The 13,075-nt window shown below is 45.2% G+C and overlaps 1 protein-coding gene across 5 annotated transcripts in view; it reads right to left on the bottom strand.

Annotated features, from left to right (window-relative positions):
* Positions 1-758: 758 nt before the first annotated feature.
* kazna (kazrin, periplakin interacting protein a) overlaps positions 759-13,075 on the bottom strand; it is a 210,442-nt gene continuing 198,125 nt past the window's right edge. For all 5 annotated transcript variants that reach the window (XM_072713483.1, XM_072713484.1, XM_023841537.2 and 2 more), the window contains 7 exons: positions 7,516-7,721; positions 7,028-7,146; positions 5,803-6,034; positions 5,001-5,102; positions 4,165-4,331; positions 3,468-3,600; positions 759-3,386 (listed from right to left, as the gene is read on the bottom strand). In XM_072713483.1, coding sequence (XP_072569584.1) covers positions 3,228-3,386; positions 3,468-3,600; positions 4,165-4,331; positions 5,001-5,102; positions 5,803-6,034; positions 7,028-7,146; positions 7,516-7,721 — 1,118 coding nt within the window. In that variant the 3' untranslated portion in view covers positions 759-3,227. The remainder of the gene's footprint in view (positions 3,387-3,467; positions 3,601-4,164; positions 4,332-5,000; positions 5,103-5,802; positions 6,035-7,027; positions 7,147-7,515; positions 7,722-13,075) is intronic.

Genomic DNA, 13,075 nt, shown 5'->3' with positions numbered 1-13,075 from the left:
TGATCGCAGCCCCTGGGTTGGATCAGACCATTTATACGGATTTAGTATTTTAAAAAGAGCCAAGTATCTGTAGAAATATTTTATTATCAGTCCATTTTCTGTACCTGCTTGTCCTATTCAGGGTTGTAGGGGTCTGGAGTCTGTACCAGAAGCTATGGGTATAAATCAGGGAATAACCCATGATGGTTACACACATGGACAGGTCACCTTATATTTCTGGACTGTGGGGGGCACCAGAAAACCTGGAGGAAACCCTGCAATGACACAGGGAACAAAGAACACACAAGTCAGGGCGGGGACTCAAACCCTGGTCCCAGAGGCAACAGTGCTAACCACTGTGCCCCAAGTATAATATGATAAAGAGTGATATTAAGTTACTAATTTAATCTGGTGATCCTCATTACTTGTTTAATAGGAACTGAAGACATTAGTTCGGTTCTATTAAATGACATAATATTCATTTGTTGGTACAGGAAGTGATGTCACAGGAAGTCTGCTAAACTAACTAGGCAGATTATGCCAAAGAAAGCTACTTGTTCTTTCTGCATTAGTACCTCGTGCACAGTTGGTGGAAATTTTGTGTTGGGGACCCCTGAGATAAGGCACATAATTTGGGATGAAACGCAAATAAATATATTGAAATATTCAAATTGTTTTCACTCAGCAAATTGGCACAAAAAATGCAGCAATGTAATACCATCGAAAGACGTGTAAGAAAGACACGATGTGGGTACAGAGTAAACAAGAAAAGCAATGAATAATTTTGAAATGTTTATTAACTAAAACAGCCTAAGGTTGCAGTAATCACACTTTGACGAATGATGCTGGTGCGTTCAAAGTGTTACGACATATGTCAGATTTGTTATCACAGGAAATGACAGATGACGTGATTTTACCGGTGAACATTACGAAACGTTTCCTGTAGCAGACTAATGTGCAGACAGTGTATCAGGACCACACAGCATGTCCTGCATTTGGAAAGCCTGCAATTAGGGCTGACTACCTTTTCAGGGGCCCTAGGCGAGCCCCCCCCCCCCCCCCCCCCACACACACACCCACCATTAAGAAAATTGATGATTTCCTTTACAATGCAATCTGGGAGCCCTATGAAACTGCCTATTCTGCCTGGCCTACAATTCATGAAGGTCTGTGTTCATACAGTTTTTTCCGGTTATCGATTGTAAAACTGCTGGTGAATAATCCAGGACACATGTGTGAGAGGGTGGGCGTGTCAGCGTTCACAACAGATTTTAATTTCAGGATTTAATTTACCGGTTTCATCCATAAGCCGTGACCCTCAGCCGGTGTACAGACTAAATCCCCTGAATAAAAGTGAATCATAGCTACAGACCTGTCTGACCCAGCAGACCGTTAAAGAAACATTAACATTTTTTTTGTTAATATTTCTCATACAAACATTGGAGCTATTTGTTATACATCACGCTGCTGCAATTATCGCAGTCATGATCAGGGGTGTACAGTACCTAGAATATTCCAGCCCCCTGCTAAAATGTCACCTTGGACACCTCCAATTTTATGTATATATTTATGTATTCAAAGGCTCCTGTCAAGTGCTGGGCTCCCTGGATCCACCAGTGTATCCATGTTCCTCCGAAGGAGATTGACTGTATTTCTGAGGTCTTTAGCTTAGCATCTCAATGCCTGGAATAGCAAACCCCCCCCCCCCCCTTGGGTCTGTGCTGCCTGCCATAGACCCTGCCAGGTTATCTGGTGGGTAATCAAATATACACACCTCCAGAGTGGACTGGTTCACTCATGTCTCAGCCTGCAATACAGGCTTCAATTGGAGCCGGACTGCATTGTTAATTTGCCTGGTGTTGCTAATCTAAGCCTGTTATGGGTTTCAGTAGCGAGCAAAGGCAAACATCCCATAATGTTAACCAAGTTAATTAGAAAGAAATCCAGAATGTAAATGCAGTCACATAGGTAGCTAATACAGATGGCTGCAGAGGGGGGGCGCAGAGATGTCTTCTGTTTTGGGAAACTTGGTGCTGCTCCACTGGGAATAGATCCACCATTCATTTTGACAGAATGCCACCCTCATTCAGGGGATGCAGTTTCCATCCATGCATCCATCCATCCATGCAACCATTTTCTGTATCCACTTGACCTATTCAGGGTCGGGGGTGGGTGGGGGGGTGGTTGCTACAGGTACAAAGAAGGGATCAACCCGGGATGGGGTGGGCGCCAGTCCATCACAGGGGGCGCACTTTATATGTTGTATGTAGACCATAAAGCCTCTCTCAGAATTTCATGCAACCACGGTCCTTTTGCATTTGGATAATTGAAAAGTCATCAGTAGAATTTTGTGTTAAAAAAAAAAAAACAATAAATTACAAAAATGTACAGCCACTTTTATTTTACTGACCTTATATCCGCCTAGTAGATTTACTTATGTCAATCTCTCTCACTCATTCTAGATAAGGAAAACATTTTAATATTTTAAACACTCTAGGGTACGTTCAAGCACCACATCATTGCATTTGAAGTCATCGTTAAAGCGAGGTGAAAATGCTTCACTGCTGAACAGTGGTAAGTTGTATACAAATTGCGGAATACTGTTAATGAAACATGATCTTCCACCTAGTTTAGAAATGTTCTCAGTTCCTTCCTGTTTACAAGGTCACTGGAATCACTAAAAGTGCCAGAAGAACAGTTCATTAAACCCAAAAAAGCAAAACATCTGAAACAGAAAAGTAAGATCAGCCGTTACTTATTGTTAACCCTACTGAATACGTACTTTGCTTCGTTACCACCAGACAGATTTGAGTAGGTATATTTTCCACAGTTTCTCTTATTAAAAACACCTTTGAGGTCAGAGATAATAGAGTGCACAGGCTAGAAAACTGTGAAAACTATGAACTTTCTTGTTTATAATAGCTCTGCGAATAATGCAAATAGAAAAATAAAAGCTTTAACTGTCCCCTGTGACTGCTGATGGGGAGAAACAACTGCAAGCCAAAGGAGATACTTCTCTGGGTCACTTCTGAATCTGGTTAAAGGGAGAGAGAGAAAAAGACAGAGAGATAGAAGAGACAGAGGACTCCTGTAGGACAGATTCTCCAAAGAAAACTCATCCTATTCAGCGAAGGTTCTTTCCTCAAGAGTTGCCCAGTGGCTCCAGTGTGTCTGCAAATCTCCCAGCATGCCCCAGTCCCCAGATAAGGGTGAGCAGATGGATGGTTGTGATTCGTGTCGTGGTGATGTCAGACGTTGGTGACTTCGATGCCCGAGTAGCTGTGCATGGGGCTGCCCTCTGACCGGGGCGAGGCCTCCCCCCGGCTCTCCCGGGGCAGGGAGCCGCAGCTTCCATGGAAACTGACATCCCGTCCACCATGGCCTTTGGTGCCGTACCCTACAGGCGGCTGGAGAGCAACGAATGCGTTAATAAATGGCAGCACAGAGGAGTGGGAGGAGTTAACCTTCAGCGGGTAGTGGGGGCCGACCTTGCAAGCGCGCCTTCTCAGCGAAGCCTCGTCTTCCGAGCGCCGGCCGCTGGATGCCGGCGAACGGGACAGGGAGCTCTGCCGCAGGAGGGTGGGCGTGCCCAGACGCTCACAGTCCACCTGTAGCCCCACCCTACGGGAAAGGAAGCCCAGGATTGGCCATGAAGCTTTTCACGATGCATAAATGCAAATGCAAGACTCCCCTGGCGTTAACAAGTGGAGATCTGAGAAAAGGGGTAGTTTTCAGAGTCTCATTGCCGCCCCCCCCCCCTTCCCAATCACTGCTTGGTTTAACCCGATGGAAATCTGAGAAGTAACCAATGAGAAACGGGCTAAACCAATCAATGACTGACTGTAACTTTCAGAGTCTCATTTTCTCCCATCACTGCTGACAAGTCAGGAGATCGATTCTGTATGACAGCAGTAGTAAATTGTACTGCTAAATTTTGCTTAAATGAGGCCAAATTCCGAAAGCGTATTGATCTGTTACAGTTGTGTGCAGCCAAATCACTTCATCCATCGGCACATGACAGCAGTGAGAAGTTGCCTGCAAGATGTAGCTCCAGTGAACTCCAGTTAAGAATGGCAGTGACAGGGGGAATCAGCTTCCTTGGCAGTTAAGTGTTCATTCCAGCCAATTACCTCACACCACGTTGGAGGGCTTCTAGAAGCCTGGTTTAAATGTCATGTCCTGTACCTGGCGTCACTGATCAGTGCCTTCAACTCCTCCTTAAGGTGCCGGCGAATCATGTGCTTGTTGCTGGGGATGCCTAGCGCGGTTGCCATGGCGTCAGTGTTGAAGGATGGGTCCAGCACCATCACGGCGCCATGAACACCACTGTTCTGGAGGCTGTCGGCAAACTCCTACAGCCCAGGAGAGAAGGACTTCACACAATCATCTGACATCTCAAACGCTGCGCAACAGAATCGTCACTGCCAAACCCTGTGGATAAACCAATCAAATGCCCCATCTCTCTGAACATCCCAGTGCCAGGAATGTAATCAGCCATGTAGCTCTAGCCAAATTAGTAACCTGCTCCATCAAGAAATATCGACTTCTGTCCTCTATCAACACACATCTTCTGTAATTTCGTCTACAGATGAAGTGTAGCCTGTCGAGATGGACTCCTACACAAACAGATCCAGAATCTGTGGATTCTCGCGTCATTCAACTCAATTCCAATAAATCTGAGGCTTGTAAGCAGAGGTTTCTAGAAGCAGAGGTACGGATCGCTGTGTGTTGGTATGGAAACGCTCATGCTGGCAGTGGCCGGAATTCTTAATAGGCTTGGACCCCTTTGAGGGGAGTCACACCTGTGGGTCCCCACTGGGATATGAAATAGGGTCTCAGAGGTGCAGTGAAGTGCAATGCTGTAAAACAGCTGACTCAGAACAGGTATTGGTTTTTGTTTGATAAGCTGACTGGTTTTTATTATTGAAACAGAGGAGGCATATAACGCCCCATTATGCAGCTCCATTAAAACTCCATGAGCTGCACACAGGCTTCAGCTGGACAGCCACAGCCATCCTCACCTTCAGATCGATGTCTCGGACCCATTTCATCACTCGGTGACTGGTCCACACCAGAGGGTCCAGGTTCTGGTGCTCGCACAGGGCTCGTCTGGCCTGCAGGGTCTGCAGAAGTACGATATGCACTAATTAACAGGGCCGGCCCGCCCTCTGGGCAGCATTGGCGATCGCCTAGGGCGCCACTTCTATAGGGGACGCAAACAAGTTAGGGGGAAAAAAATCACAAGAAATACGGCTGGCTGCATTCATTGACATTGCAGTTATTTACACACGTTTTAATATTTCACATTTTTCTTGGGAATCAGATGGTAGCTAGCTATTTAGCAGCCAGATACTCTGTCTTAGTGAAATGTTTTTAATATGAATTAATTTACAGAATTTGTTTTCTACTGCTCTGGGGGTTGGGGGGGGGGAGTGGGCAGGCTCACTCTTGCCAAAATACATGGAAGGTAACTAGGAAGATTTATGGTCTGATGTTAGTGTGGCTGGCCTACTTATACCTGTGTGTGTGCGTGTGTGCGTGTGTGTAGCAGTGACAGTTCTTTTATTTACTTATTGTATATTTGTTGTGTTTGCTCACTGCTGATAATCATGACCAATTACCAAAGGTACAACAGCAGTTCCCATTATCCAAACATGAAAACTTCTTTGTGTATCACTTGTTCCTGCAGAAAGTTATTTGGTGGCTAGAGAAGTACCAAAAAATGAGTGTGAGATTATGTTGGGGCGTGTTGGGGCAGTTCTGTGGATCTGAGTGTGGTGGGGAGGGTGGGGGCTACTGTTGCCTGGTGACAGCAAGCCTGACCTCCTTGTCAAAGTTGAGGGCATGCAGCAGCTCGATGCCCAGCAGCAGGCTGATCTGGTGAAACTTCTTAGTCACGTTAAGGAAGCGCTCCAGGTCCCGGCGAGTGAGGGAGTTCAGCATGCGCCCGTCCACCAGCTGGTTATGGAAGGACTGGGAGTACTGGAGCAGCCCCACGTCGCTCAGCCAGGCCTTGGCCACCCAGTGGTGGTCCATATCTGCAGCCTTGGATAACCTGAGATGAACCCGCAAAGCACAAAAACAAGACAGAAAGACAGAATCACCGCGCAGTGTCACAAAAGCCTCATTGTATTTGTCTCTGCGACCGGAATCCCTGCAGAGCAGCCTCGGTATAAACGTGACCCGATATAACCATTATGACTCCCCAAAAATATTGTGCGAATTGGACCGTATGTAAGTCGAGCTCTTATGTAAGTACACTAGAGGCATCGATAACCGGAGTCAAATTATCAGTGTGCGCGAATATACCGGCCAACGCACCTTGTTGTGATTCTGAAATCGTTGTATTGAAGAACTTCAAGATCTTGTCATTATTGCTACGTTCAGTTCGCTGGTGAATTATTGATGACTGCAAATTAAGCTAACTACACAGTAATTTGACACGCTGTATTTAAAATGAAGAAACGTCTAAGTACATTTCAAGATATTACAATGTTTTAATACTTTAGAAATAACGCGACCTGAAGCTGCACTGTGCATGAATTGAAAACGTGCATATCTATATTAGTCCAGCAGATGGCACTCACGGTCAACCTGTAAAAATAATCCATGAACAGAAAAGGAGTCCTCATTTGTGGGCTTCTAATTGGACCGTATTGCGATCAGAGAGAATAGGGAAAGAGAGCAAGGCAGTGGGGAGAAGATTTAACATAAAAGATTTTATATTTAATTAATATGATGCGCGTTCATTTAATGTCATTTTACTAATGCACCTGCCGTCTTCGAGGTAAATTGTACACCTATGAAAAGTCTGAGAATCCGAAGTCTGGTGAGAAAGATGGAGTGAGACAATATGCGTGATTGCTGTCTGTCGAAACAGATTTTTATAAACTATATGGCAAAAATCTGCATTTAAAAAAATAATTGATTACCTTAGAATCATTACAACATTATTTGTAGGTTATAATGGGGTTAGGAATAATTAATAATTCGTCTCATTTAATGGAGTCCAAGTCCTCAGAGTTTAGCGGTGCGAAAGCCGGCTCACCCCTGCCCCGCCTCCGCTTCACGGTAGTCCTCGATGGCGAGCCGCAGCTTCCGGCGGTGCATGGCGCTGCTGACTCCCAGTCCGAGCTCCAGGTCCTCGTCTGTAAGGCTGAGCAGCACCTGCAGGATGACAGCCGGTGACTGGCTCACCTCGGCCGCCCAGCCCGCTTCCAAGCTCCTTTACTCAGTCTTCACGGCTCGCGGTCTATTTACTCGTTTTTACAAATCAGGTTCCCCCACATGTTAACGGTAAAATCAAAGTTAGTTTATTGGGAGTTCAACCTGCAAAGTTCTTTTAAATAACCTTACTCCATTCAGTTAATACTGGTGATTAATTACATAGCTGGGTTTATATTACTTTGAAGAAGTAAGAGACAACTACTATGTCCCTGAGGTCAACCTGTACTACTGTGCAGTCACAGGCTAATGCAGTTAAGTTTTAAGTGTTAACCATAAATTCTCCATCCTAAGATGCTCATTGAGCCTCACCTTGCCACTCTTGACGTTCTCTGAGCATGCGCGGATGTACATGGGCATCGCCATGACGACCTCCAGCCAGGCCTGCACAGTGCCCGCCTTCCACAGTGACATGGGCGTGCTCCTCGCTAGCTCCACCTGCTGGAGGCGGTCCAGCTGGTCCTCACCGTCCGATAGGCTGAGACTGAGGTGAGTGGGGCTGGACAGACTGTCTGAGTCTAGATTGGTCAAGGGAGGGGGGGGGGAGGAGAGAGAAAGAGGAGGGGAGGTGTTTTTTTGGGGGGGCAGGGTGGGGGTGAGAGGAATCACAGGAGCAATGTGGACCATTTCAGCCAATGAAATGAAAGAGCCCCCCCCTTAAACTTTAGGAGTAGTTGCTTCAGGGAACATTTTATTACCAAGGATATGAATCATCTCCCTGCTCCACTTGACAAAACTGTCCATGTCTCGCACATCTAATTTCATATGCAATCTGCTATTAAAACGAACCCCGAGAAACAAGGCGCGGGGCGGCGAGAGGCAATGCCGACACCATCAGCGACGCCACGGCTGAGGAACTCCATCATCCTCTCACATGGACGCCAGTGCCATAAATCCACCCTCAGAAGCGCCTCCTCGATGCCCCGCTGCCTCAGCAGATCTCAATCTATCCTCCGGTTTATTACAAACAGGCACAAAACTTTACCCTCTATGAAGGGGCCTCTCACTATTTTTCCAGAGGGCCAAATTCCATAAGGGGGGGTGGGGGGGGGGGGTGCGAGGGGGGAGAGGGTACAAGACCGGAATTGGCCAGTTGGTGACCACTGGTCTATAAGCAATGCTGCATGTGCCCCTTTACAGAGGGTAAACTTATTATTTCTATCCATTTTCAATAACTGTTAGCACAGTTCAGGTGTAGAGCTTATCCCAAGAGGCAATGGGATTAAGATGGTAAAACACTGAATATGATACTCACACACATACATGTTAGAGGCAAAGCTGAGATCAAAAAGCCGGTCTTTGGATTGTGTGAAGAAACCTGCATTAAACAGAGCAACTTAGCTACAGACAAGAAGGTGCAACGTTTCAATCCAGTGGCCTGATTTGAACCAACTGCTCTGGAGGTGTGAGATTAGGACTCTGCCCACTGAGCCCCAGCACCATCGCGGTTCACTACCTACTTTCTAAAAGTTTCATAAATGCATTTATACATCTCTTCCCACCCTGAGCACAGAAGGGCGTCATGCCGTCTGAGCACTAAGCTAATGAGCCACTAGAGTGGAGATTATGAAAGCCCACCCAGTCTCACAGTTACTTCACACTGAATCCCAGTGATTAAACCCTCAGGTTCCCTGTGCTGTTTTGTATTAGCAATTCTAAATCCAATATGGCCACTAGTGCACCCTGAGGAAAGATGTGTAGACAAAATGGAAAAAAACATCTAATAACTTAGATGAGAGACTTCCTGTATAAAAAAAGATACCATCAGTGCGTACCAATTGAATGTACAGGCAGTAGTGTATACTCATATCTCTATACTCTCCCTTGTATATACTACTGTCTGTAAATTCAATTCCATATATACTGTATATATATTATTCTCATTTGTATGTTGCCTCATTGCACCTTACTGTCTATTGCACTTTAACGTACTATTTGCACTTTCTGCTTAGATGCTAAACTACAGTTTGTTGTACCTGTACAATGACAATAAAGCTCAGTTTTATCTAATCTAATCTAATCTAATCTAAAATACCAGCGACCGGGAGATGTGTAAAAATGTTATGGTGTCCAGTCACTTCCAGTCACATAAGCTGTGAAAAAACAAACAGGGTGTGAGGCTCAGAAGAGGAGGATAAGGAGGAGACATCGAGGAACTGTCCAGAACGACGTCTGACGTGTCTGATTAACGGAAAGGCCTGATTAACCGAGCTGATACTGCACTCATCCTGATCCCTCTTTCTCTCATTTAGTGGCCTCACGGGGAAAAAATGAATGACAGTGTAGGACTGATGTCTTTCACAAAAACAATATGATGCACATATAGCACAGTGTTCCACCAACAGTTGGATGATGCTCAGTGCAGATCATCATAAAGACACTGATACTTTTAAACAGAGACAAAATTAATGAGGATAAATACACTGAGATCCTTTGAATATCAAGTACTATTAGGTTATAAAATTCAAGCAGCTTCTTGTATCCAGCAGGTGACGTGTTGTTAATGAGCTCAGCAAAACATCACCCAGAAAGGCTGTGACAGTATCTCAACATGATGGCTATTTCTAACATCATTGTCCCCCACTGGGGATGTTCATTGACAGCACAGGGCAGGATGACTAACAGAATGATTAAACAATAGATTGTATTCAACCTCAATTCACAAAGACTCAGCAGAAGACATCTCTGGCTGATACTTCATTGAACTAAAACATCCAACAGCTCTGCATCCCAATAGCAGATTTATTGAGCTGAAAAGACAAAGTTTGGGTCTCAGTTGATGTTTGCCTGGCCTATAGTGGTCAAAGCTCACTACAGACAAAAGACAGCCATCAGGGTTGAAACGTGGGCTTCATGTTTTGTGCAATGCGCATTATGTGAGCTGTTGAATACATTTAGCTAAGAGTCTCTTGTGCAATAATTATATGCAGTTGATTATCTGACACATCCAATTGTTACCCATTTCTATAGCATGCTGTTTTGCTAGAACAATTCAATGAAATATCTCGCTTAAGGACCTATCCTGCTGTCTACAGATCTAGTTCCCCCGGTTCTGTCCTTTCTGTTGTAGGATATTGACAGGCTTGAGACAGACTGTCAAGCCTGATCTATGGGTCATTGTCATTCTGAACACAGTTCCATAGATACATTCTCCCCTGGCACTCGTATTTACAAGTCAGTAATAGTGGGAGACCAATTTCTCAACTTTTCCCCGTCTGCATTCACACCACTGAGACCTGGAAGGCTTACAAAGAAGCCAAGCCTGCAGAACTGGATGCCTTAATAAAACAGAGTGAGCGGTAAAATTCATGTGCATCAAACCGTCGACACCATAGACTTTGACATCTGTTGGATGGGCGAGCCGTAAGCTGCTCCTGAAAGATGTACAGTACAGCAGGTAGCCCATCTAAGGACTTGAAAAGTCAGCCGTCTGTTGCAGCATGTACACAGATCAGCTTGCTTGCATCACTTTGTGATGAATCACTGCTGTTAGATCACACAACCATACACCCCTCTGTCAGATAAGATGTGACAATTGATTATTTGGCATTATACCTTCAAGCTAAAGCAAGACATATGAAAGCTATATCGACTGGGATCTCAGCCTATATTCCATTAGGTGATGGCCAATTTGGCTGGCATCTCCAAATTATTAGGCCTATAGGATGCATTCATCCTGCCATCTTCTAACAGCTTATTCTGTGCAGGAGCTTATCTGAGAGAGTACAGGGCGTGGGGTATGGGTACAGGGCGTGAGGTATGGGTACAGGGCGTGGGGTATGGGTACAGGGCGTGAGGTATGGGTACAGGGCGCAGGGTATGGGTACAGGGCGCGGGGTATGGGTACAGGGCGTGAGGTATGGGTACAGGGCGTGGGGTATGGGTACAGGGCGTGAGGTATGGGTACAGGGCGTGAGGTATGGGTACAGGGCGCAGGGTATGGGTACAGGGCGTGGGGTATTTTGTACATCCTGAATGGGATACCGCGCAGAACCGCACATGTTGGGTACCAGTTAGAGACACCAGGGAGAACCCTGTGTGAAATTGGGAGGGCATGACCTCTCAACCCCTGGAGATGTGGGCTACCACGCTGCCGCTCTGAGGAACATTCCAGAAAAACTACTACTAGAGAGCAGCAGCTGTGCCCATTGTTCGATGGAAATTTCCCATTTCCAAAAGCATGTCAGCCAATCATCTGCCAAATGGAAATATGAAACTCACGTTGCTTCAGCACATGGAACACATGGGCAGGTTTAAATGTCAACAGGACTGAAATCTCAAATTAAATAATAAATCCGAAAGAAGCCAGTTCATAAATGAACGGTTGCAAAGCGTGAAAAGTTGTGAAACTCGAAGAAAGCTCTGAGTCACGCTCCTGCTTGACAAATGTGTTCACATGCCCCTTTATCAAAAATATATTTATGTTTGTAGTATCACAGCTCAGACATTTTTAATGTCATAAGGGATGAGAGAAGCTTCATTTTGTGGAATTGATTCATAGAGCTATATTATTCACTTTCAGTAGGTATCACTCAGCAGATTTACCGATATTTTCATAATCCTATGAATAATGTGAAAGTTCTCCCATCTCTATGAGGCAAGAAAACTACATAATAAGCTCTGGAGAATCTCTCCTGTATGAGCGCCACAATCAAAGGTACGATAGGTTAATTATAAAGCAAGGATGTTTGTTTACTTATTTTAAATGAGATTAATTGGTTGCCTAGCAGCAGAATCGTGGATTCACAGACCTCCCACCTCTGTTTGTTTTTACATTCTTCCTGTCCCATGCATACGGTTTTTCTTAGAATAAAACTGTCAGTGTGCAGCAGTTCCATCTCCAGCTGGAACGGCTACTCTACCACGCGGTGTCCTTGGTAACAATAAGGCCTTCAAGGTAATGCATCTTTGTCATCAGCGACTGATTGACTGAGTTTGAAATCAACTGTTGACTTTTCTGGGACTCGAAAGTTCCATCCCAGGGGGCTCTCTGCCTTTAAAGAATCTGGAACAGGCTGCGGATACAGCATTAAGAGTAACAGAAGCGGAACAGCAGAAGCGAGCCAGGAGTAACATAAATAAAATGATTGATCAGACTGAGCCGGAACATGGACAAACAGCCACGACAGAGTTTAAGACACAGTTTGTTTCAGCTTGTTACGCAGTGAATAGTCTGCGCCGAGGTACATGGACCATGAATTATGAAGAAGCATCTACACAACACATCTACAATCTCTGGCTGGCCTGGTGAGAATATTTCCCTCCTTTGTTGTTATGGTTACAAAGCAGAAAACAGAGGCGCTTTCTCCGCTAACAGCATGTCGCCTAATAGTTTTCTTTATACATTCAATCAATTCGCACACAATGGCAGAGAGATCCAGCACTATTTGAAACGATCCTCCTGGGTTCTTTTCATAGAACCAGCCCCTCTACACCTTTCCGGTGGTTAAGTGGAGACCGCTGTGAACAGGTACACGTATGATTAATGGAACATGGAAGAGAGAGAGGATATCTGTTCGAGGCAGGTTTTGGCCTAGGTGCCGATCCATCTGGGCCACTTGAATGAGCCAAAATCCCACCACTTCACATCGCCAACTGTGAGATGCTCCCTGTTTCAGGAAGAGCACCATCTAGGAAATTGGCCCCAGATCTGCCAGACTGGATGGATAATGAACCCTGGAACGCTTGGCTTTGCTTACAGCGATGACGTCTCACAGCTCTAAAGTTAGCACCTGACAAAAATACTAAAGGGCACATCAAAGTGGGACTGTGGAGAAGGAAGATCTTCGGCTTAAACCAAACCCATGTTAGTTACATCTAAAATCGAAAAGGTCAAGCATTTACAGAAAGCAAGTCTTTTTAGAGCCCAATG

The sequence above is a fragment of the Paramormyrops kingsleyae genome, chromosome 6 (genome assembly GCF_048594095.1).
Source record: "Paramormyrops kingsleyae isolate MSU_618 chromosome 6, PKINGS_0.4, whole genome shotgun sequence".
Classification (NCBI taxonomy): domain Eukaryota; kingdom Metazoa; phylum Chordata; class Actinopteri; order Osteoglossiformes; family Mormyridae; genus Paramormyrops; species Paramormyrops kingsleyae.
Note: the sequence above shows the minus strand (reverse complement) of the source record. Positions and strands in the feature narration are given on the sequence as shown.